This window comes from Galleria mellonella, unplaced genomic scaffold, assembly GCF_026898425.1.
Source record: "Galleria mellonella isolate WM207_F2 unplaced genomic scaffold, CSIRO_AGI_GalMel_v1 utg38, whole genome shotgun sequence".
NCBI lineage: Eukaryota > Metazoa > Arthropoda > Insecta > Lepidoptera > Pyralidae > Galleria > Galleria mellonella.
Window position 1 is genome coordinate 1,209,242 of NW_026442090.1, and position 27,889 is coordinate 1,237,130.

General features: G+C 33.2%; 2 protein-coding genes across 2 annotated transcripts; one reads left to right on the forward strand and one right to left on the reverse strand.

Annotated features, from left to right (window-relative positions):
• Window positions 1–485: 485 nt before the first annotated feature.
• LOC113523052 (uncharacterized) lies at window positions 486–2,662 on the reverse strand. Its single transcript, XM_026908915.3, has one exon. It carries the CDS (start codon window positions 2,352–2,354, stop codon window positions 576–578), a length of 1,779 nt encoding a protein of 592 aa, XP_026764716.2. The 5' UTR covers window positions 2,355–2,662; the 3' UTR covers window positions 486–575.
• A 263-nt stretch (window positions 2,663–2,925) lies between these two features.
• Window positions 2,926–27,889, forward strand: LOC113523067 (replication factor C subunit 1). Its single transcript, XM_052897912.1, has 17 exons — window positions 2,926–3,105; window positions 5,279–5,380; window positions 5,561–6,281; window positions 7,253–7,362; window positions 7,851–7,979; window positions 8,670–9,166; window positions 10,033–10,160; window positions 10,675–10,821; window positions 18,695–18,778; window positions 19,877–20,025; window positions 21,238–21,432; window positions 22,188–22,339; window positions 23,389–23,497; window positions 25,350–25,495; window positions 26,463–26,676; window positions 27,042–27,212; window positions 27,672–27,889. The coding sequence occupies exons 1-17, from the start codon at window positions 3,097–3,099 to the stop codon at window positions 27,780–27,782; spliced, it is 3,174 nt and encodes a 1,057-aa protein (XP_052753872.1). The 5' UTR covers window positions 2,926–3,096; the 3' UTR covers window positions 27,783–27,889.

A 27,889-nucleotide genomic window follows, 5' to 3' on the forward strand; every position in this document is an offset into this window, starting at 1 on the left:
TTCATCCTCTCATCATGTAATCCACTGGGTCCACAATGAATATACTGCAATCAGGAGTCATTTTTACTCTTTTTGATTACACTTTTTTGATGAATGATAATGGAATGGTAACCGCGCCTGCGTTATCAGTATAGGCTGGCGGGGCACCAGATAGGTGACGATGAAAGTAGGTTAATTAGCCCATCGTGATGAATTCCATTAGAATTAACCACGATAGTTTCCATGGAGAACCGTCTGGAGGTTGACCTGATAGGGTGTATCGATAGCAATGGGTCAGTTAGACCCCATTAATAACAATCCTCCCCCCCCCCCATGTGGATCTACAGATACAGGTAGACATTGCGACAATCTAATAGTTAATTAGATTAGTTTTCTTTTTTAATGAAATATTAATTATATGTTACTAAAAGGGAAAGGAAAAATTTGTAATATCATTGTAACTTTAATATAATATAATTCTTAAAAATCTTATAACATTCTTAAATAATACATCTTAAACGAATACAATATATTCAATACATACATACATACAATAAAAGTCCCCACGAATTAAAATTACTTATAAAATACATATACTATCGTTGAGAAGGTGGTATCATATATGATTTGATGTCAAGTTCTGTGCCAGTGGTGGATTTAGAGAGATTCTGTGCCGAGTGTCTAGAGATAACACGGCGCGCCCAAGCTAAGTCGCGACTACTCCGCGACTTTCGACTTCTAGATTTCGAGCTTCCAGTGCTGGCCGATTGGCTGCTGCATGTACAGCTCTCGGTCCCTGTCCAAACGGATTCACTTTCCTGCAGCTCTCGACAGTAAGTCACATCTGAACGTGTAAGAGTGCTCGTCGAGTACATCTGCGATGTACCCCTTTTATTCCTACCCGACGTTTTATCAATACGTAATTGAGCAATTGACGTCTCCAATTTAGGCGGACTTTTGGACCGTTTAGAACGACTGGTGTCCATTACATTACTAGTATCATCGCTTTCATCTTTGGACGGTAATGGCGATTCGACAATGGAGTTCTCATTACTACTCATTATTACAGCCATAAGTTTTTCAGTATTCTCATTCAGATCATAAACTTTCTGTGTCCTAATCGAACCAAGGGAAAACGTCTTTGTTTTTGGTGGCAGTAGCTTCGTTCTCTTTTTCTCGCTGTAATAAACAGCGCTTTGATGCGCTGATAATATTGCTGGAAAGCTTGAATCGACTTTGTTGTATTCGACATCTTTAATCAAAGACTTCTTGGATCGACCTGTACAATGGCAGATATTCGCATCTCCAAATATATAGTTGTAACACATTTGCAATATACATATAGCCAATGCTGCTAAGAGAACAAGACCGATATATAATTGCGGTGTCCAATCGGCGTTTATATATATAAAAGATTGTGTAAATGTTTTCCAAGGACTCCAGGTGGATGATGACCCTGCGCTTTCATATTCGAAAAGATTTCGGCGGGAAAGGCCTTTGCCGTAACTCTGCACTGCCGCTGCTATTCGTAAAACACCTCCGTAGGCCGCATAAAGTTTTTCATCTACAAGATGCGGCGCAACTTCTCTTTTCATCCAATGCCATAGTTCATTATTAAAATTTACGAAATCAGAATGTCGGCAATTTTTGGGCGAATTATGTAATATACATCTCGAAACAGTAGTATAGTACTTGAGTAAGATATTCTGAGAGTAAGGTGATGATAAACTTACTAGACCGCCCGTTCTAAATGGTAATGCAATTGCAGATGGTCTATTATAGTCATCTAACTTGGGCAACGGCAAATGAATACAAGAGTTAGAATCACGTATGGTGACCAAACATGCGCACGGGTCGAAGAATTTGCCGGCTCCAATCAAGATCCTTACAACAGTCAAGTTTGACCAAGAAGGCACTTTATCCGGTTCTTTCCATCCCCAACCTTGTGTATTTAAATTCATCTTTAGTTCATCAAAGAAGTCGTGCAATTGTCTAGCATTTCTATAAGGGATATAACCAGCGTAATAGGCGAAACGAACAGTAGGTAGCAATTCGCTTCTTAAGTATCCACCTATGGTATCTGCTAACGCTTCTTTTAGTACTGCTCTAGTAGAAACATCTTCATTATTTTTAACAATTTGCAGTGCTTTCTGAAAATACCGGAGAATATCTTTTGTATATTTCTTATCGATTTTATCGGGCGTAACTGAGGACGGCATAAGTTGTTCGAATGTTTTACGGGCACGCAGTTTGGCTAGATCCTCTTGATTCCAACAGTCTGACCTTGCCCTATTGTAAAATATAGCGGTACCTACATTGTTGGAGATAGCACACGCACTGGTAGTAATAACAATAATAAGAAATATGCACAACATTGAATTTTTATTTAATAATATTTTTTATTTCATTAAATATCATATTAAGTGTTTTAAAAAATGATGCTTTAAAGGAAAATATGATAATTACTTTAGGGTAGGAAGATGATGATTAGCTATTAGTTCAAGATGCTACTTCTGTATGATTCTATTCAAATATAAGCAAAATAATTTATATAAGGATTTGGATACTGACATGATAAGCTGCATAGATACGACCTTCTTATTACTTAGTACCTACCTAAGTGCTTTATCTAAATTTTGATAAAATAAAAATAAATTTGGTTGTAATAGATCTTAATTAATGTTATAAAATTACATATTTAGCCACATTGTTGTGCAACTGGCGTGCAAAATGTAGTCTTATTTACGTGGATACATTTTAGATGGCTTTAAAGTAGCGATATTTATTCTAATTACAATAAAACTGGTACTATTTATTCATCTTTCTTCTTTTCTTCAATGTTAATCGGTTGTTATTTTTGCAACCACTTTGCCAGTGTCGCGTTTATTTATTCTTATTCTATGCTTTTCGATTTTCATTTGCTGTTTCATAGAATAAAACTGACACTGACATTGACAATGAAAAGACAAAGAGAAATATTGCGCGATTTTGCTTGATTTCAGATTGTTTATTAATTATTATCTTTAAATTGAAATATTTGGAATTAGATACCCAACCTAGTAAAAGTAAAATCATGTGCCTCTCTAGAAATCTATAATTAGTTATATTATTACAACAATGTCAAGGGTAAGTAATATACAAAACAAATATTACTGTCCCAATATATAATAAACAGTTTCTGTTACTTTAAATTTACCCATCTATATTTTAAATTATAGAATGAATATTTCATATCTTTCATATTTTTTGCAAGTAAATCTTACGTGAGTTATACAATTTTAATTGAATCAAAGATAAAATAATGTTGCATTTCCTACCACATTGGCATGTTATTATTTTTAAATTATGAACTTATCAGTTTAGTCTTGGGCTATTTTTTTTTTCTTGTTCCATTATTTACATAAAATAATTTAACCTACAACCCTTTACTTTTATTTCTTTTTTTTATATATAGAGTTTACCTGGGTGTCCATGTTAGTCTGATACTCATGTTTCATAATCTAATTTGTGTTGTGTATTGTAAGTATACAATTTAAATGCAAATGCTAATTCGCAAGAGGATTATTTTCCTAAGTAAAAACATATAATGCATATACATAATAAGAGATGGTAAAATACATCTCTAAGTCATCTGGTCACCATTAATAGCACCATATTATCCATCTCTAATAAGGAGAGACTTATGCCCAGTAATGGGAATGTTATATCATGCAGTATTTGCTCACTAAAAGTATGACAGAAAATAATATTATTAAAAGCCGCCTTGTTTTAATGATGATAACAAGCTCGTTACCCTCCATTAATGAGGAGATATTTATACCCAGCAGTGGGATGTTGTATTATATGGTACTTGTTCTCTAATAATATGACAAAACAAACCAAGACTGTATCACCTATCTAACAATATAAATCAAGGCAAGGTATAATGTTATCACCATTATTGATGATAATATACTATTATTAGCTTTACTATATTATATATATATATCTTAGATTATAGTGTTCCCTTACAAATACTCATTTAAAGAAAGGTAATTTTTTTTCTGTGTAAAATACTATGAGAATAGGGTTACAATAATGTAAATTTACTACTAAGTATATGGGAGAAAGTTTATTTAAAGGTTAAATTGAAAAATAAGTATTACAAAATTCTTATAATATTATATATTTGAAAGAACCAGATAAGCTGTTATTAATGATTCATAATGATGCTTATCTTTATTGAATACTTTGATTCCTAATTTAAATAATTAAAAATGGCAGCCATTTTAATTAATATATATTAATTTGTAAGCAATACATATTTGTATATTTATATTATTAAAAAAATAGTTCCTAATTCTAATTTAAAATGAAACCTTATCTAGGAAATTTTTAATCTATTTGCAACATAGAAAAAAGTATGTTTGTTGTAATTTAAAAAAAAAAAACTTGAGTCAGACAATCTGATGTTTGGCTGACTAAAAGTTGATTCATCTTTTTACACTCGATGCTCAATCTATATAATCTGAGACATAAATATAATGAAGATAATAATAGCCTGCTATATCCATTTGATGTGCTGTGTGGTCCCGGCATAGAAGGGGCCACTCCTTCCTTTTCTATGGGTGTTAAAGAGGAGAACTTAATGGTCGAAATATGGCCAGCAGTATTTCTCTAAAAATATCATGAAAACTTAACTGTGGTTACGAACCCGCCTGCCAAGTGTGGCAACTACTAGTAAAATCCCCTTATGGTGGAGGCCTTTGTTCTGCAGTGCACAGTTAATAATATACTGTATAATATGAATACTGATATAATAATCATCATTTGTAAAATTTTATGGAATAGATATATACAAAGGTCACAACCCTCATACAGTGATATCTATGTGATGACACATGGGAAATAAACATTGTATTGTTAATTTGACAGGTAATGTATATAGTGGAATAACATGTTAGTGTACAGTCACCAACATGTTACTCAATAATGCACATTCCTATTATACACTATACTACATTTTAGTAATTTTTTTTTTATTATTATAAATATTTTAAACAAAAGCAATCAAGTAGCAATTATAGTATTTAACAAACATTAACAATTATTATTCCTTAAATACAAGTATGTGTAATTTAATTCTTTTTCCCTTTATATATTAGTAATAAAATTTATTTAATTATTATTTAATATATTAAATTATATGCAATAAGAATAATAAATTATAATATACAAAATATACATATTTTGAAACAAGGCAGAATAACTGTTTTACTATCTTTAGAACTATTTTCATTTTTATATTTAAATTTAATAGGATATCAGATCATTTTTCCAACCGAAAAAGCCTCAAAAACCTAAAATAGAAGAAGATGATGATGTTATACCAGAGTCTCCAGATGTCCATATAAAAGATAAGGTGTGTATTTTAAGTTTTTTTAATTAAAAAAATAATAGAAGCCAAATATAATTCAAGAGCTCTACCGACAAGAGCACAGCTCTTAAATAGGATAGATAGATAGAAATATAATTACTAAATAATTCAATGTTATATTTCTAATAATTTCTAAAAGTTAACAAAAAATATGAATAATTACAGAAAAAGATTTCAAGAAAGAAACAAGTTTTGAGAGATGATTCCGATGAGGAAATATTTACATTGAAAAAGAACAATTTGAGTAATGAGTCTAACAAATCTCACAGTAGAAAAGCTAAACCACCACAAAAACCTGTTCTGAAAGAAGTGAAAGCTGTTGATTTGTTTGGTAGTGAGCCTATAAAAAGGAGCGAACCGTTAGTCAAGAAAGAAAAAAGAAAAACTGAATTTGGTATACATTCAGATGAGGAATTTGATAAAAGCTTACTAGAACTTGATATTGAAGAATCATCACCACAAGAAAAAAGTCCCATAAAGTCCATAAATGAATCAAAAAGTGATCATGTCAAAGATAAATTTTCATTTAATGCTAATGAAGTATCACCAATCAAGGATAAACAATTAAGTAAATCAAAAGATAATGGCACATTTACAAAGGAAAAGTCTAGTAGAGCTATTTATAATAACGTAAAAAATGAGAATAAAAGAAAATTTGCTGAATTTGTTGATAGTGAACACAACCACCAAGAAAACAATGGCGACATTAAGAATAAAAAGAAAAAATTAAACACTAGTAATTTGGAAGTGAAAACAAATTATACAGAAACAACTAAAACAATATACACTAGTGAATATTTTGATGATAGTTGTATGGAGGTTGAAGAAGACCAGAAAGATACAAAACACAAGAAAAAGAAACATGATAAAAGTTTAAATGAGTCTGGTAAGTAAATACTGCTAAATAAATAACTGCAATTAAGTTTAAGTAAAACTATTATCTCAACTTGATTATTAATAAAATAGTAACTAGACAATTTCTGTATCTACATATCCAGATATTAAGAAAAAATATGAGGGGTCCTGCAATAATCGCCCTTGCAATAGAAGTGAAATCAATAATTTATAGAAATTTTCTCTGTTTGTTTGTATGTTTGTCGCAGTATGACGCAAAAACTACTGTACCATTTCAGATTCAGTATTCACAGTTGTATTCTACTGTTGTGTAGTAGAAGTTTCCAGGAAATCAACTGGAAGTGAACTATTACATTGGTTTTCCTTGTAATCCACTATGTGTGTTTTACCTCGACCTATTTATTTTTATGTATTATTATTTATATTATATATGTATGTTTATGTATTGTAATCTTATTTTTATATTTAGAATATTTTGAATTTTGTTTGATTTCTTTTTTGTATTTACTGTGTCTGTCTTGCGCCATCTACCTTTCTCTCTGTACTTATCCATTATTTATGCCAGGTTGTCTGTAAGAGATTGCTTTTAGCGATAATGCCGCCTTTTGTATATGCACATTCTTTATAAATACTCCTTGTATACATCTCTGTTGTGCGCAATAAAGAGTTTATTATTATTATTATTTTCCTACTTCTGATAGCTAAGGGTATGAAGTAGTGGGTAAAAAGATAGTTATTACTGTAAAATGTATCTCTAAAAAATTGCTATTTTTAGTTCTTTTTTAGAATAATTTCATAAATATTTGAATGCTGTAGTATGAATTTTATTTATCTTTATTTTACTGTATTATCTTTACTAATACAATACTTATTGTTCTTAAACTGTTTATGTTTCATAGTAGCTCCGAGCTTCATGTCAAATTTCCTTAAATAAGGTTTAAGGAGCAAGTTACTAAAATTTTTAAAGAGATCAATTGGTTACTATTAATATTTATTGTTTAGCACTGACTGATGAAGAGAGACATGAAAGACGGCGGCAGTCGGCAGCACTTTATCAGCAGTATTTACATAGGGCTGGCCCCAAACATCTGGGAAGTAAAGAGATACCCGAGGTAAAATTAATATTAATATATATATATATATATATATATATATATATATATATATATATATATATATATATATATATATATATATATATATATATATATATATATTAATAATTAAAGGAAAAAAAATATTTTGAATGTTTATACAATATGTTTATAATTAATTATATAGTTATACAATAATAACTGAAGAAAATAATTCTTGTTGTTAAAACCATTATGCAAAAGTTACTTATTTTTCAGTAAGTAACTGAAAAAAATTTTCAAGAAATTTTCTAATTAAAAAAAAAACATTCTCTATCTATAATTTCACAGGTTCGCATATTGATCAGAAACGAATTATATTATAATGTACAATTAATAACAAAAGTCTAAAAAAAAAGTTTCCAGTTTAAATACTTTAGTTATCTTTCAAGATTTCCAACTAGAAGCATGTAGAACCAGAAGAAGTAAAACTAGAAGCATGAGTGTGATTACATATTTATTTCCAGGGTCCACCAAATTGTCTTAAAGATTATGCCTTTTTATTGACTGGAGTGCTAGACTCATTTGAAAGGGATGAAATTGTTGCAGCCATAAACAAATATGGAGGCTGCATCAAAAGTGGAGTCAGCAAAAAGGTATTAAGTTAAACATCTGTTGATGAAAGAAACTTTGTTCAAAGTTTCTTTTTCCTGTTAAAATGTATTGGTTAATTAATTAAATTATTTTACATAACCTATAGTAAATTACAAACATCTCCTAACATGGAAAAAAATTACAGCAGACACAGAAAACTTCTTGTATCTGGATTTATTCCAAATATAATAAAATAATTACCGTGTGGTCCCGGCATAGAACGAGCCACGCCTTCTTTTTTCGTGAGTGTCGTAAGGGGCAACTCAGGGAATTTAATAGTCGAGGGATGGGCAACAGTATTCCTCTTTAAACATCATCAAAGCCTAAATACGGTTACCAATACGCCCGCCACGCTTGGTAACCACTGGCACCACCCCCCTTATGGGAAGAGTTCTATGTTCATGTGTATAACAGTGAATAGTCAATGGCTAATAAGATGATGATGATAAAATAAAAAGTAAAACACTTTCAATATCAATGATCAATAATATTGAAATAAAAATTATTTTTCTATGCAATATAAAGTCACTGTAATAAAAAATATAAAATGAACAGTAAATAAATTTAAAAAAAATGGAGATATGTAACTTGGAAGGTTTTTTTATAATTATTCAATAAATATTCGGAAATATTGGTGATTAACCGCCGATAAACCTTATAGTGAATTCTAATTAGAAATTTATAATATTTAGGTAACCCACGTGCTCGCTGGGTCGGATGCGGGTCCCGCAAAAATGGCCAAAGCCCAAGAATTAGGTATTAAAATAATAAATGAAGATCAATTCCTCGATATGATCGCACACCCACCGCATAAAGATACCACAGAAGCAAAAGTAGATATAAAAAAAGAAAAAACTCCTATTAAAAAAGCAAAAACACCACAGAAAAAAACAAATGGCTTTAAAAAATTAGATAAAGAATCGAGATTAGAAGAAAAGGTAACAAGAAATAGTTCTGATGATGATACAAAAGAAAGTTCAAATAAAATAAACGGACAAGTAACAAAAGTAAAAGAGTTAAATAAAGAAAATGGGGAACAGAACAGTGAATCGACTTCAAACGAGTCTATTATTTCTATGAAAAGTGTGAGCGATCCATCTACAGTATCATTGATGTGGGTTGATAAATACAAACCGCAAAGTGTTAAAAGTATTATTGGACAACGTGGTGAAGCGAGCAACGTTAATAAGTAAGCTAAATGACTCTTCTTTTATATATAATATAAAAAATCTACTATTGTTATATATGTATTGTCTTACTATGTAAATGTTGCAGTATTATTCAATAATTACACGCCCTTATGTATGTGTAAAGTAACCAAGTTAAAACATTTTTTTATGCAACTTAGAATGCCAAACAAACTGACGGCCCAGCTGATGGAAAATGGTAACCGTCGTCTATAGATACGAGCCGTACCATGGACATAACAGAGTATACTGTTTCGCCCATGATACTCCCCATGCATTATCATTTCTGAGGGCTTATTGATTGTTAGAGAGTGTTATTCCTCTGTACCCTGTAAATTCACTGCCATATCCCACCCTTCAACCGAAACAGCATTTTGAAAATGTTGAAATATGCAACTACAGATTAGTACAGTAAATCTTAATCGTAATTTTAGAAGGTAATGTCAGAATAACCAAAACATTAAACTTTTGAAATGCGAAGAAATTCATATTGAATAATCTAATGCATTATAGAGATGGGGTTTTATAATTTAATTTCATAAAAAAGACATTTTCACAAAAAAAAAAACATACTTTTAACCAAAACACTAAACGCAAACAGGTAGCGGTAATAGGTGAAGTAGATGCCTCTATTTACGACTTAATAGAATTCTTCTGCTATTTACACATAATTCCGTAAAAATGTCAAACCCCCCAATACCTATTTTAGCCATAAAACTGTTTTGTCTCTTTCTTGTACACTAAATTCCTACTTTGAAAGAAAGTAATAACAGTATAATAGTTGGGGTTAGTGTTTATCTATCGTAAAATTTCATCCTTATTTTAAAGATAGCTCAGGTATGTAAAAAATAAAATACGAATATTTCAGATTAATGAACTGGCTGACGAAATGGTACGTGAATAGAAAAGCTAAGCTGCCGAAGCCGAGTCCATGGGCGAAGAATGACGACGGTGGTTATTACAAGGCAGCGCTACTCTCCGGCCCGCCAGGAGTTGGTATGTACACCATTGAATAATATAGCATGTTTAGACAAAGAAATATTCTATCTTAACAGAAAAATCTGTTAGTCTATGGTTTTAGTAAAGTGCCTGGTATGTTGCGTAGACATATTTTTTCAACTAGATTTTACCCACGACTTTCTTCGCGTGACTGGAATAAATAGTGTCAGCCTGTGACTTTCTCCATCCCAAATAATATTTGTTGTTTTCAAACTTTATGACGATCGGTTAAACGGTGACAAACACTCACTGTCTTTTATATATATATTATATAATACAAGTGCACTGTCTTTTTATATTTATACATATATAAGGGCTAATAAGCGTTCTTAGTTAAGAATTCTTTTCAAACACACCTTAAGAAAGTACGCTCTTTTGGAAATAAATACTTATCGATTACGATTTATTTAAATGTTTATTTTCCGCTACGTCTCACCACCGGAAATCAAGGAAATGTTGTGAGAGATTGTTTAAAGATGAAACTTTTTTAAAAATAGTGAAACATTTACAGGTAAAACTACCACGGTGGCGTTAGTGTGCAAGGAACTAGGCTTCGACATGGTGGAGTTCAACGCGTCAGACACTAGAAACAAGACGCTGATTAAAGAACAAATTGGCGAACTGCTCACTACTACCTCACTATCTGGATATGCTAAAGGTATTGTTGTTGAAAATAATAAGCTAGGTTTGATAAATAATAAAAATGTATGTATTATGTGAAGCTTAGAAGAGAATAGCAAACTGTCATAAATTATTATATTGTTATATTTTTGTATTTAATATTTTGATTATAGAACATTAATAAAAACGACTATAGAGTTTTTACAACATATCCTCCCGTAATCAAAATATATATATAACAAAAATATTACTTAACAAAAATACTGGTACAAAAATAACAAGATAAAAGGTTACCCAATGCCCATATTCGTCATACATCGTAAATGCTTAACATGACCTAAAGGTTTTGTCAAAACATCCGCTGGTAGTGAATCAGTGGGCATATACCTTAATTCTATAATTTTGTCATTTACTTTTTCTCTAATAAAATGAAACTTTACGTCTATATGTTTAGTTCTATTGTGATGGACTGGATTCAACGCAAGTTTCTGGGCACTCTGACTATCAGAAAAAATGACAACATTTAGAGTTTTACCTGTTATTTCTGCCACAAAACGTTTTAAGAAACAACCTTCCTTAGCAGCTGCTGATAGCGCCATGTATTCGGATTCCACAGAGGATAATGCGACTGTAGGCTGTTTTCTTGATTCCCAAGAAATAGGGCCTTTTGCGAGTTCGAAGTAAAATCCTGTATATGAGCGACGACTAACAGGACAGTTTGCGAAGTCAGCATCTGAGTAACCACGCAGTATAGAGGAGTCTTCAGTTTTTCTGTATGAAATACCAACATGCTTAGTTGCACTTAAATATCGAAGACATCGCTTAGCAGCATTCCAATGAGATTGATCATTATTGGAGTTAAATTGGCTTAAGTAACTCACTGCGTAAGCTATATCAGGCCTTGTATTTACTGCCAAATACATAAGACAGCCAATTAATGCCTGATAGGAACATTTAGACTCACCTGTACTAGGTTCCAGTTTCTTTTGAGCAAGGGGTGTTGAAACCGATTTACAGTTTTGAATTTCAAACCTTTTTAACAAACTTTCAATATACGTACTTTGACATATTTTAATAATATTCTCTCGGCAAGATATATTTATGCCTATGAAATAATTAATAATACCAAGATCTTTAAGTGAAAAATAATTTTCCAACTCACATTTTAAGTTGTCAAATGTTACTTCATTTTTATACATAATTAAAAGATCATCAACATATATGGCTATAACCAAGGAGTCTGTATTCGAAATATTTTTAGTAAACACGCAAGGTTCTGATGGTGTTTGAGTGAATCCAATAGTTGACAAAGTTTGTTTTAACTTTATATTCCAAGCTCTCGGAGCTTGTTTCAAACCATATAAGGCCTTTTTCAATAAGCATACCTTATTTTCATCTTCCTTTCTCTGGACAAACCCTTCTGGCTGATCCATATAGACTTCTTCTTCCAAATCACCATATAAAAAAGCAGTATCTACATCCATATGACGTATTTTGTATCCTTCCTGTACTGCTAGTGCTAACAGCGTTCGCAACGATGAGGAGCGTACAACGGGAGAAAAAGTCGCATAATAGTCTACACCTTCTATTTGTGTAAAACCTTTAGCTACTAAACGAGCTTTATATTTGACTATATTTCCTTCAGCATCTCTTTTCAATTTGTAAACCCACTTAGATGGAATACAAGATTTAAAGCTTGGTTTTTCCACCAATACCCAAGTTTTCCTCTTTAATAAAGCATCATACTCATTATTCATGGCAGTGATCCAGTCATTTTTATCATCTCTTGTAATTGCGTCACGATAAGTCAAAGGATCACCGCACAGCAGATCATCGCTTAGAGTATTATAAGAAAAATAGTTTGGAGGTTTACGTATTCTTTCAGGGTACCTTCTTCCAGATCTATCATCATTAGAATTACTTGAAGAACCCGATGACGGAGATGAAGAATTAATTATATTACCTGAATGTACAGTCTCCATTCCTTGATTGCGTACCTCTTCAGTACTGACTGAATTGTGATCTTGTTCCTCAATTGCTATATCACCACCTCCGCCAATTGAAGGAGAAGATAATGAAGCTTCTTCTGAGGATGAGGTCTTTGAAAATAAGTAACTTGTATCACAGTTTACGTCGTCTGCCTTTTCAATTGTTAGTCCTGTAAACTTATCTTCAAAAAAAGTTACATCTCTCGATTTTACTAACTTTCTAGGTGTTTTCGCACTTCGGAAGTAGTAACTTCTAGGATCATCTGAATATCCTATAAAAATATGTTCAGTTGCTTTCATATCTAGCTTAGTTCTTTGGCAAGAAGGAACATGAACTAAAGCTCTGCATCCGAAGACTTTAAGATGAGATAAGTTAGGTTTAGATCCGTACCATATCTCAAAAGGAGTTTTCTTATTAAGAGCACGATGTGGCGACCTATTTTTCAAATAAACACTAGTCGCTACAGCATCTTGCCAATAAGCTTTCGCAAGTGAACCATGAGACAACATGCAACGGGCTTTCTCCATAATGCTACGATTGCATCGTTCACTCACTCCATTTTGCTGAGGGCTATAGGGCATCGTAGTTTGGTGCTTGATACCATTTGAAGCCAAATAATCAGCAAATTCATTGTTGACGTACTCAGATCCATTATCAGATCGCACTATTTTTATTTTTGAGCCAGTTTCACGTTCAACAAGAGATTGAAAAATAGAAAACTTTGATTTGACTTCTGTCTTAGAAGATATAAAATAAATAAATATAAACCTGGTAAAATCGTCTATAAAAGTAATAAAGTATTTATTACCTTGAAAAGAGGTTGTTTGAAATGGTCCACATAAATCTGTGTGAATTAATTCTAGTACTGACGTAGCTTTCTTACTTTTCAACCGTTTAAAAGGTTTTCTTGCTTGCTTACCCTCCACGCAGGGTATGCATGGTTCCTTGTCAACCTCCTTGTACTCCACTCCAACTGCTAGACCTTTTCTAAGTAGATCCATACCTATGCGACAGAGATGTCCTAATCTCTTATGCCAAATTTTAAAATTTGAGAGTTCAGAGTGCACATTATAGGCTGAAACATTTTGTGGCAAGTTAATAGAACAATCTAAATTATACATTCCACCACTAAAAGAACCGTGCAAAATAGGGTTATTAGCAAAAGATACATCACAAGATTTATAAAAGTTACAACCATTTTTATCAAAAACAACAGAAAAATCTTTTTCGACAACTTTCTTTACCGAAAGTAAATTACATTTTAAACTAGGAACATAAATAACATTACTTATTTTTGATACTACAGAGTTGCTATTTATTGATACCTCACCAATACCCACAGCTGGCAATTTTTGTCCGTTTGCTACAGTTATGCTTCCACTATCTATAGAACGATAATTTTTTAGCCATTCACCGTGTGAAGTCATATGTCCCGATGCTCCAGAGTCGATTATCCATTTATCGGAGTTCTGGTTATTTAGGGATGACATAGCCACTTCAGACAAGCAATCTGTTGTATCTTCTACGTTTTGTTCAATTTTCGACATATTTACCTTTTTTACCTTTTTAATAGGGCAATTAGGGCTCTTATGTCCAGGTTTTCTACATTTAAAACATATAATAGGTTTCTTCGTCTTCGCTTTTAATTGTGAAGTACGAAACGCTGCAACATCATCATTTTGAGCCATCTTTGACATTTCACTCAATAACTTCGTCTTAACCATTTCTGATGTTACTTCGAGGTTTGAATGTTCTAGAGCCATTACCAGTGGATCATAACGAGATGTTAGTCCACCTAATAAAATCGCAGCAAGAGAGCTATCTTCAATTGTTTTGCCAATATCTGCCAAATTCTGGGCAGTTGTCATGACTGCATTAATGTACGACTCAATATCGGTAAAATCTGATAGGGAGTACCTGTACAGCTGTCGCTCCAATGACAACTTCCGACCAAGACTTTGGTCTTCATATGCCTTTTGTAATACATACCATGCCTCTTTCGCTGACGTTGCTGTCCTCACATGCGTCATTGCCGCACCATCCACAGAAAGACAAATTTTTGACAATGCTTTCTGGTCATTACGTGCTTTTACATGGGAAGGTGTATCGTCAGACGATTCATAACCATCTATTGTATTCCACAACTCTTCGTGCACCAACAGCATTCTCATTTTGAATTTCCATGCTGTATAATCTTCACGTTTCACCAACATTTTTATACAATTCAAATTCATCCCAGCCATTATGAATGAGTAGAATTATCTTTTAAATAAATTCCTTACCTCGTGCTGATAACGAATGTTGAAAATAATAAGCTCAGTTTTGATGAATAATAAAAAATGTATGTATTATGTGAAGCTTAGAAGAGAATAGCAAACTGTCATAAATTATTATATTGTTATATTTTTGTATTTAATATTTTGATTATAGAACATTAATAAAAACGACTATAGAGTTTTTACAACAATTGTACGCCCAAGAGCACTCGCAAGGCAAAAAGGAAATATTTATAATCTGTTATTGAAGGTTACGATGTTGTTTCGGTTCGGAAATATTGCAACGATGACCTAAGATTGACAATAATGACAGCAACATCGATAATAACGATATCAATAATAATGAAATTTAAAAAAGGCGATAAATATTCAATGGAATGTTTTAGACCAGTTGCATTGCTTACAACATTTTTAAAAATTTTTGATAAAAACATATATTTACAAATATACGAGTACCTTGAAAAACAAAATCTATTTACATCAGATCAGAAAGGACTTAGACGTAATAAATACATGAACTTAGCAATTTATGATTTCTTGTACACTGTTTTGACAAATATGGATAAAAGTACACCGGTTTGCTCCATTTACTGTGATATGACTCAAGTTTTTAATTACGTAGACCATAATATTTAACTTTAAAAAATATTATGGTCTATTAGCGGTAATGTTTTAAATTTACTATATTTTAAGTCTCACCTTACTGACAGGAAACAATGTACTCAAATAACTAAAATAATAGAACCAAACTTGAAAAAAATTGTATGTCTGACCAGAGAACTGTCTTGTATGATGTTCCCCAGGGTAGTATCATGGACCCATTGTTGTTTATAAATGATCTACCCAAAATAACAAAGCAACCTATGTCACTTTTTGCTGATGACAGTACAGTAACAATAGAATGCCAAAGTATTGATGAGTATGAAAATGATGTAAACCAAGCTTTGAAGAATATAGTTAAATGGTTGGATAATAATAATCTAAAAATAAAAATTAATAAAACACATATAATGCATTTCAGTCAAAGGACTTTAAATACTATTAGTGCTTCTTACCTTAATAGTGATATAGAAATTGTAGGGAATACAAAATTCCTAGGTATTATAATAGACAATAAATTAAACTGGAAAGATCATATAGATGAATTATGCAAGAAATTGAGCTCTTCGGCTTATGCTTTTAATAAATTGTCTCCTATAGTAAATGAATCAGCGCTCATTACAGCATATCATGGTATTACTGCTTCAAATTTACGGTACGGCATAATATTTTGGGGAAATTCAATGAAGAAAGAATTTGTATTTAAAACTCAAAAAAGGTGCATAAGAGCCATGTTTAATCTTAAAAATACTGATAGTTGTATGTCGTATTTCAAATAATATAATATATTGACAGTACCTTTATTGTACATATTTGAAGTGTGTGTATTTGTTAAAACTAATAAGAATTTGTTTCCACGACTTTCAGAAATTGTTAAAGGCAATCGACGTGATAATGATAAGTTATATCTAAAAAAATCTAGTACAAAACTTGTGCATGATAGTACATTACGTATGACACCAAAAATCTATAATAAAATACCAAAATCTATAAAGGATGCACCAACTAATGTATTTAAGTATAAATTAAAAAAATTCTTAATCGATAAATGTTATTATAATGTATGTGAATTCTTTAATGATAAAATTTTACAAAAGGAATATTTATTTATATTTATTAACAACACTGTGACATCGTTCTTTTATTCTTGTCGGACAATTATTATTTATTTAAATGTATTTAAACTTGTAATATGATGACGATTAATGGTATAAAATGGACTTGATGTATAATGTGAACTATATGTGTAACTACATATTTTTGTATGCTGTACAGGCTAAACATATCGAACGATATTATATTGTCAACATTTGCATGTATTTATACGCATGTTTTACAAATAAATAAATCTTGAATCTTGAAATTAAACAATAACAACAGCAACAATGATAGCTTTGACAAGAATAACGATAGCAACATCAGCAATAGCATTTTAATTCAGTGTTCACCTATTATTTATATTTAGATATTTAGAACTAGAATGTTATAGGATTTATAAAAGTTGTATGTTGATATATAACATATTTTTTAATATTATAACAGTATTTATATATATTATATATATCTTAATAAATAACAATAATGACAACAGCAATAACAGCAACAATAATAATGACAGCAATGACAATAACAACAATAGCAATATCAACAACAACGATAATACCATCATCAATATCTATAGCAACATCAACAACAACGATAGCAACATCATTTACAACGATAGCAAAATAAACAATAATTATAGCAATAACAACAACAACGATAATACCATCATCAATAACTATAGCAACATCAATAATAATGATAGTAGTAACAACGACAGTAACATTGACACAACGGCAGCAGCAACAGTAACAATGACAATAACAACTACAACAACCTCTACAATAACGATAGCAGCGACAACAACAACGACAGCAACATCAACAACAACGACAGCAACATCAACAACAACGACAGCAGCATCAACAACAACGACAGCAACATCAACAATAACGACAACAGCATCAACAACAACGACAGCAACATCAACAACAACGACAGCAGCATCAACAACAACGACAGCAACATCAACAACAACGACAGCTGCATCAACAACATTGACAGCAACATCAACAACAACGACAGCAGCATCAACAACAACTCCAGCAGCAACACCAACAACAACAGCAGCAACAACAACAACAACAGCAACAACGACGACAACGACAGCAACATCAACAACAACGACAGCGACAACGACGACAACGACAGCAACATCAACAACAACGACAGCAGCATCAACAACAACGACAGCAGCATCAACAACAACGACAGCAACATCAACAACAACGACAACGACAGCAGCATCAACAACAACGACAGCAGCATCAACAACAACGACAGCAACATCAACAACAACGACAGCAATATCAACAACAACGACAGCAGCATCAACAACAACTCCAGCAGCATCAACAACAACGACAGCAGCAACACCAACAACAACAGCAGCAACAACAACAACGACAGCAACATCAACAACAACGACAGCGACAACGACGACAACGACAGCAACATCAACAACAACGACAGCAGCATCAACAACAACTCCAGCAGCATCAACAACAACAACAGCAGCAACAACAACAACAACAGCAGCAACAACAACAACAACAGCAGCAGCAACAACAACAACAGCAACAACGACGACAACGACAGCAGCATCAACAACAACTCCAGCAGCATCAACAACAACGACAGCAGCAACACCAACAACAACAGCAGCAACAACAACAACGACAGCAACAACGACGACAACGACAGCAGCATCAACAACAACGACAGCAGCATCAACACCAACGACAGCAGCATCAACAACAACTCCAGCAGCAACACCAACAACAACAGCAGCAACAACAACAACAACAGCAGTATCAACAACAACGACAGCAACATCAACAACAACAACAGCAACAACGACGACAACGATAACATAATAATAAAAACATCAACTACGACAACAACAATTTATATATAGTGGTTTTATAATATGCATATTTACAGGTAATACCGGTAAACAAGCGGTCACTAAGAAACACGTGTTGGTGATGGACGAAGTGGACGGCATGGCCGGCAACGAAGACCGAGGTAAGCCTAAATAGTACCACCTAAGGCTTATTACTAAACTAAATCTTTATTATATACGATATATTTCAAAACATTGACATAAATTTTTCTTTATAATTCAATATCATACAATGGCTGGTTATACAAACCAAATAATCGAACTAAATGGTAATAAAATAACACTGTACCTCGACAATGTCTGTCTTAAAAGGATTAATAGAAGCCAAAACAGTGCTTTTTGGAAATTTTGTCTGAGTGTTTGTTTATATTTTTCTTATATCATTACGTGAAAAATAATACACCAAATTGGATACGGTTTTCACACATCTATTTCTGAAGGTCTAACTTAAAATCTGTTGAATTTTTTTTTTATTTTGAAATATCTATTAGTGGTGTATTTATTTAATAGTTTTTCCTACTGAAGTCCATGCGTACGAAGTAGAGAGCAAAAAGCTGGTACATCCGACTGAGAATCGAACTAGAATGTACGTAAAGCAATATATAGTATTACTGTGCCACGATAGTTACTATATGTATACAGATATAGTTTAGGTAATAATAATATAGCACTTTTTAATTCCTTATCTTTATTTTATGATACAGTGTTATTTATGTTATTAAGTTTATGCTATTTGTTTATTTGTTATTTTATTCATTTCATTTCAAGTTACCTAAAGATTTATTGTTAGTACTCAGTTTGTGTTAATATTTAAAAAGTTATAATTTTCTTTTATTCAACCTCGATTCGATTTTAAAAAGAAGGAGATTCTCAATTCGGTTATATATTTTTTTATGTTTGTTACCTCCTAACTCCGTCAGTTATAAGTCGATTTGGAAAATTTCATTTATCTGAAATACAGATTAGTCCCATAGTAATTTTATTAAAATCGCTACAGTAGTTTATTTTCAAATCTAAATAACTGATGTTGCCACAATAAAGTTGAATTTTTTCTTTAAAACACACAAACACACTAATAAAATAAATCAATAAAATAAAATACAATCTTATTTTTTATTTTATTAGACTGGAACTCCTTCTTAGATATATATTTATAATTTGTTCAACTCTTACTTATCCTGTGCTCATGTGATTACTAAGCTACACATTGTTATTTCCAGGCGGGCTACAAGAGCTGATTTCTTTGATAAAAGCGACATCTGTGCCCATAATATGCATGTGCAACGACCGTAACAGTCAGAAGATGCGCAACTTCGTCAACTACTGCTACGACCTGAGATTTAACAGGCCCAGGGTCGACCAAATCAAGGTAACAGTTACTTCATAAGCGACGAACCGTACCAGCATTTTATATATATATATATATATTTTTATTAAATTAAAACCCAATTATTTGCTGATAAACATATCAATCGTTTGTCCACTACTGAACATAGGTGTCTCCCTTGAGGGGGTTTGCCACTAGTTGTCATGCTTAGAAGATGGGTTCGCAACCATAGTTAGACTCTAGTAATATTTTAATAGTGACACTGCTACCCCTGCGGCGTGACGGCCGTCATGATGGAAAGTAGTAACCGTCGCCTATAGACATGAGCAGTACCATGGACATACATAGATACCATAACAGAGTATACTGTTTTTAAAGGAAAGGAAGGGTTGGCACATTCTATGTTGGAACTACATGGTAATTTGCTGATAATGTATATGTATATTTCATAGTTGAAAGAGTTTTTAAAATCGTTTAATTATTTTTTGATATTACAATTAAAAAAAGGAACAAAATTTTCATGTTTATAATATTAATTTATAATTGACTTAGACTTCAAAAAGTACAGAATTATGTTTCTGTCGTAATCATGGCTGCTGATGGTCGCGCTCTGAATTCAAAATATAGATGAGAATCAAAATCTATGTCTAGTCAAAGCGTATCTTGGCTCTCACCAGAGATACCCCAGCCGACCCCAATGACCAGCCAGGATCGTCTACTAAATCTTTTCACTGTAAGATTTAGCCCTTATTCTTAAACACGCCAAATATCTGACGAACTTATTTTAACTATTGAAATCTTTTTATTTTGCTCTTAATACTCTATTTGAAAACAAATGACAAAATACTCTATCACATAAGTTTGTCGAAGGTTCTTTTAATGTAACTTAGAATGGCAAACAAGCTGATGGCCCATCTGATGGAAAGTGGTAAATGTTGCCTATAAACATGAACAGTACCATAGACAACAGAGGATACTGTGTCGTTCATAATCCATGATACTTCATGCGATGTCATTTTGGAGCACTGAGGTATTATGTCTAGGGTATAGAACCCTGTAATTTCACTGCCATATTCTACCCTTTAAACCGTAATACAGCTATGTAAACCACTGCTTCACGATAGAAATACAACTGAGACAAAGATACCCAGGCAAACGACTTTTGTACAAACTCTTCCTCTGGTAAAGGTTTCAGTTTTTATAAATAAGCTAATTAGTAGTAAAATAACTAAATTATATTATAACATATTTCAGTCAGCAATGATGACGATATGCTTCAAAGAGAACATCAAGATTCCACAAGAGGCGTTGACTCAGCTAATCGTGGCTTCCAACCAGGATGTCAGGCAGACCCTAAACCTGCTGTCGATGTGGGCTGTAGACTCGGACCTCACTGACATGGAGCGATTGAAGAAAGATGCCAAGACTATAAAAAAAGATATTAAATTAGTGAGTGAATACTGATAGCTTATAGTCGCGGCATGTTTATTTATTTTTTATACTAACAGTTGCTTCCTAATGTGGACATATGAATTACACATAAAAATCAAAGAAGTAGGTAACCACTGCTAGGTGGAGTATCAAGTTACACCCTTAGAAAAACTACTACGAAAACCACATGCAATTTGGTGCAGTAGAATTCACATGATGCCAGAACAAATATACATATATACATATATATATATATATATATATATATATATATATATATATATATATATATATATATATATATATATATATATATATATATATATATATATACAGCATATCAACATTTATAGTACCAATGTTAGACATATTTATTTCTATAATCATTATAATAACTCGGCAATGATCCCGCAACATATTTTATACTAAAATACTTTACTCTTAAGTACATGATTTAGGTTTACTTAATAATCGAAACAGTGGATTTTACATTAGATTTTTTTTTTTTGTAATTGTGTTGTCGTTTAATTGTCATTATAATTATTATAAAAAAAAAGGTGTCTAATATTGATACGGTCAATACAAATGTTGATAGATTAGATAACAATTTACAACAAAATTGTGGAATACATGCTTCTATAGCCATTAACTGAAATAAGTGATTTTGTTTTACATAAGATCTCACAGCTTTTTGTATTAAAAGAACTATGTTGCGAGACTTAATTTTTTTCCATTTAATGTTATTGATGGGATTTATATTTATTCATGTTCAGGGGCCATGGGAAGCTATAAGGAAAGTGTTCACCGCGAAAGAGCACAAGACCATGTCGATACACGACAAGAGCGACTTGTTCTTCTACGACTACAGCCTCGCGCCGCTCTTCGTGCAAGAGAACTACCTGCAGGTGGCACCAGATTGCCCCGTGTAAGCTTATAATATATAATATACGTTATTACTCAGACTACAGTTTGGTCCATTTTGTTAGTAACAGTTTTCTTACAAACTATGTTAGTGAAAAAGAAAAGCAAATTAATTAAAGCAGTTCACTCAGATGTGAGCCAGCCGACTAGATCAGCATCTGAATGAAATGCCCAATTATAGGCGAGTTATATTTCTCTATTACTTTTAGAATGCTGTTGGTGCTTGTCCTAACTTTGTGTAGCAATGATGCAGTTCTCTTTCTCCTTATATCTCCTCTAGCAAACATGCTAGAAGCGCTACAAAAGCGAAGTAGCCCCAACAGCACTTTGAAACTATTATTATACTGTGTATGTATACTGCTTATGAATGATTATAACTTACATTTGTGTCTGTGAGTAATATCTGTTTGAACTTGATATTCACAAGTAACGGGTTATTATCTCAGTTATTTATTTGGCGCGTTGATATTTTAACGCTGGTGCAAGAATCATTAGCATGATACGACTTAACACAACTGGAAGGGTGGGGGGAGGGATTGTTAGTAATACGGATTACCAGTCCTATTCCTAGCAATAAACATACCTATTTGATTGACCTCCACACGGTCCTGCCTGGAAACCATTGTGCTTAATTCCAGTGCTTAGCCCACTGCCGTTCGTGACTTCTATGTACAATTTTGTAATATTTTTAGATGCTTTTTATCATACTTCAATATAATGATGGCGTAACAGGCCATATCGGCTGGAAAGGGATTGTTAGCAATGGAGTTTGACAGCCCCATTGCTAGCAATATGCCCTATTAAGTTGACCTCCACGTGGTTCCTCCTGGTAACCATCGTAAACAATTCTTGTTCAATTCGTCACGATGGGCTAACTGACCTGCTTCATCCTCACCTATTATCCTTCACTGGTGCCCCGCCGGTATATACCAATAGCGCGGGTGGAGTTACCATTCCATTATCACCCATAAAAAATAACAGGCCATATCAGGCATGCTTCCTCATCGTTATATTAGACAGATTTCTCTACAAATTTTAATATTTTGTTATTAGGAACCAAGTACTGGATCGATTGAGTCAAGCAGCGGACAGTATTAGTCGAGGCGACTTGGTAGACGCGAGGATACGCCGCGCCCAGGCCTGGTCGCTACTCCCAATGCAGGTATATTAAAACATTACAGTGTCTTAGTTCATTGATCTATCTAGTAAAAATCGTGAATTCAAATCTCATCAACTTCAGAAATTGTTGTGTCAATTAACTAACTTTCTGGTGATGTAAAATATCGAAACAAAATTGATTCGAATATTATAAATATATGATACGCTTGCCCCCCCCTGAATATAAATATAATATAGAATCCAATGTAGGGATTATGTTTCAATTTGAATTGCTCGACAAAATATGCGCTTATTTGCCATTCTAAGTCATATAAAAAACTATAATTGCATCTGGCTATTCTATTTATTCATTCATAGTAGAGATGGGTAATGTATATAATGCAATATCTATATATTGTAGTTACAATATATGTATAATAGTCTATTAAAGATTTTTTTTATACTACTTAGAATGGCAAACAAGCTGACGGCCCGCCTGATGAAAAGTGGTAACCGTCGCCTATAGATATGAGCAGTATCGTGGACAATAGAGTATACTGATTCCCCCATGGTACTCTCCCATGCATTGCCATTCCTGAGAACTCAGGTATTATTCCTCTGTACCCAGTAAATTCACGCCATATCCCACCCTTTAAACCGAAACACAGCCATGCAAACACAGCTGCTTCACGGTTGAAACACGAATGGGATAGAGGTATCCAAGCAATCGACTTTTGTACAAAGTCTCCCTCTGGTAAAATATGAATACTATACCATACGAATACATTAAGTCTCCATTATCCAATATATAATATCGAAATAAGGAACCCGATCGAAATTATTACAGATATCCAACTGGTGTAGCGATATTGAAATAGGTTATGTCCAAAAGGAACCCAATATATAGATATCAGAGCGGTATCGATGTTACCTATCCCTAATTGATAGCCGGGAATGTTTTTACTATTATTTCTAAGATAGACCCGTGCGTATGCCCATTATTAGATAAAAGAGGATTAAGGATCCGTTAGTAATAAAGAGATTAATTATATATCTTATTAATTTTATTTTATAATAATTTATTTATTTGCTCGAAATGTGGTAATAATAATGGTCTTAAATATTCTATATATACGATCTACACATTTCGCCTTATCTAAAGGCATGCAAATTTAGTATTATAATTTAGTGGCTATCGTGTATTAATAGCCTAGTAGGAGTCAATCCATGAATATTGGCAGCCGCACACATACTAATGGTAGCAGAACTAAACAAATACAAATACAAACTAAACAAAAACAAATACATAACAAGTAAAAAACATAACAAATGGCATACAATACAACTGAATTACACATTTACAATAAATAGTAATAAAGTGTATCGATCATGTTGCTAGCTATTTAAAAAAAAATACCATAATCCAGTCGAACTCTGTATGGTTCCGTTTGGGAATCATAGTAGTAAATTCCTGTTGGGTATATAACGCTTAGTCAATTGCTCTGACTTCATCCTCGCCTTTCACTTTTTATTGGCGCCTCGCCAATATATAATGATAAAACAAGCGGGGCTACAATTCCATTTTCATCACATACATTTTTTATCACTACTAGTTTTTTTTTTTTTTTGATGGGTGCAAATGGTATGGTAACCCCTAAGGCCTGCGTTAACGGAATACGCTGGCGGAGCACCAGTGAAGGATGTTAGATGAGAATGAAAACAGACCAGTTAGCCCATCATGATGAATTCATCAGGAATTAACCATGATAGTTGACAGGGAGAACCGCGAGGAGGTCGACCTGGTTGGGTATATTGCTAGCAATGGGATTCTCAGTCTCCATTACTAACAATCCCTTTCCCCCATCACGATTAGTTAGTGAATTATTATGACAATCATGTGTATTACATTCCTTCAGGCAATGTACAGTTCTGTGATTCCGGGACATGCGATGGCGGGCCACGTGAACGGTCAGATCCAGTTCCCCGGCTGGCTCGGCAAGAACTCACGCGCCACCAAAATGCAACGCCTCTGTCAGGAGATACATGCGCATACGAGGCTCAGGTGAGTGGTTCTTTTATTCCACTGCGAAAGGAAAGAATGGAATTAGGATAAAGTCTTTTGGACAAAGATCCAAACCTACAAACAGATATGTAGACAACAGTTTTATTATTAATTACTAGCTTAGTTGTAGAGATCCTGGCATGGTATAGGCCACCCCTTCTTTTCTTATGGGTGTCGTAAGAGACGACTAAGGGAACTTATGGTGGAGGGATGGGCGGCAGTGTCCCTCTTAAAAGATCACCAAAAGCCAAACTGCTGTCGCTAATCCGCCTACCAAGCATGGCAATTACTGGCAAAACCTCTCTTATGAGGGAGGCTATGTCCAGCAGTGGACAGTTAATAGCTGATACAACAACTAGCTTTTACACGTGACTTCGTCCGTGTGACCGAGAAATTTTCATTAACTGGGATAAAAAGTAGCCTATAATCTCCATCCCATATAGTACCTATATACGAAATTTCATAGTCATTGATTAATGTGCTAACAGCTAACAAACAAATTCACTTTTATAATAAGGATTGTACTATTGTATATAAATAAAACTCAATTGCAGAACGTATGTAAGCGTGTCACTTCAGAACGACCATCTATTTCGCACATTTCTTTTGTGTTATTTGTAATGGTCCGGCAATGTTCGAAAAATCGTACGCAAAAAGTACACACGTACGTAACCGGGGCAGGCAGATAGTATTATTATAAATGTATAAAATGTTTGAATCTTTCCTACTCTTCTACCATGTTCACGGCTGAACAGATTTGTAAAAAAATTGGCACTCTGATTATAACCTACACTGATACTTGAGATACTTCTTATCCAAATTCTGATTGATAAAATGAGATATGTATAGTTAAAATAAATATCTTCTTTACATTCCTATTCTTATCTACGGTCTGTTCCAGAATATATATTTCAAGATCAAAATAATATCTATAAATGTTTTTTAAACATTGAACTTTATTCCACAGCACGTCTGGTTCAAAATCATCAATCTTCCTCGACTACTGCACTCACCTTCGCGACGCTGTGGTTATGCCACTTATCAAAGAGAAAAGCGAAGGCATAGAAAAGTCACTAGAGGTGCTCGAATCGTACCACCTCCTTAGAGAAGATCTGGATTCGTTGACGGAACTCTCGCTGTGGCCCGGACAGAAGGACCCTATGGCTTTAATTGACTCTAAGGTACGTACCTAGTAAACTTTACTACGTATTTTTCCCAATTTTTTTACGTGTTTTCTTTATTTAATTACTTTTTTTTTATCTCACCATCATGGCAAAATTTGATAAGATATTGAGATGCTTTCTTAAAAGGGAGATTGGCGAAACCTTAAATAGTAAAAATCTCCCAGATCTCATAATTTAAAAACTGATATTTTTTAACAAATTCTTATTTAAATTATTGTCATTCATAATCGAATATAATATGCACTAATACCCATATAACATACGCAGATTAACTGGCAAAGTCTTTCTCTTGCAGAATTTATGTAAACAAAATCCCATCTTTCTTACAAGCAGTATATCTTCTTTTTCCATCATGCTAACAGGTAAAAGCGGCTATGACACGTACGTACAATAAGAATGCAGCGGCACTCCCATACGCACCGGGCAGCATCAAGCACCGGCGAGGTCGCGAGACTGAAGACGGCGACGAGGACGACGGGCTGCCTGAGGACGAGGCTGAAGACAGTGACCCGGAGAATGATGCTCTTATTAAGGCGAGTTGTTATTATAATATGTTTTCAACTTTCCCCTAGAGACTACAGTATGGAGTTCTTCCCAGGGTATACTAAGGTTTCTTCAGGGTGGGCAACGCATACGTGACATCTCTGTTTTTGCAGGCGTCCATAGGTTACAGTGACCGTTTATCATCAGACAGGCTGTATGCTTGTTTGCCACCTTTGTGGTAAAAGAAAAGCTATAATTTTTAGTTAAAGGGATTGGTCAATTGTTTGATTTTATTTTCAAAATTATTTTATCTATAGAAAGCTGTATTAACAGATTAACTGGGCTGTATTTTATTTTAAAAAAAGAATAGGGATATTCTAGCCATTTACCTGTGCAAAATGGAGCGAGTCTCCAGTATCTTAATTAAATTCACAATCTTTTGATGTCAGGATTCTAAATCGTGACACCCTCTAGTGTATTATAATTTAATCCAATTACTCTTCTTACAGAAAAAGAAAAAAGAATCAGAAAAAGGTAATAAAGAAAAAGCAGGTTCAAGTAAAGAGAAATCAAATGCTGCTAAAGAAAAACCTAGTACTAGCAAGAGAAAGAAGAAATAATGCCCATGCCAGTTTTATTTTATTTCTGATACTTATAATATTGTCAGTTGAAACTGATAATTGTGGAAACAATTATGTCTGTTTTAGTATTAAAAAATTTGATGGCA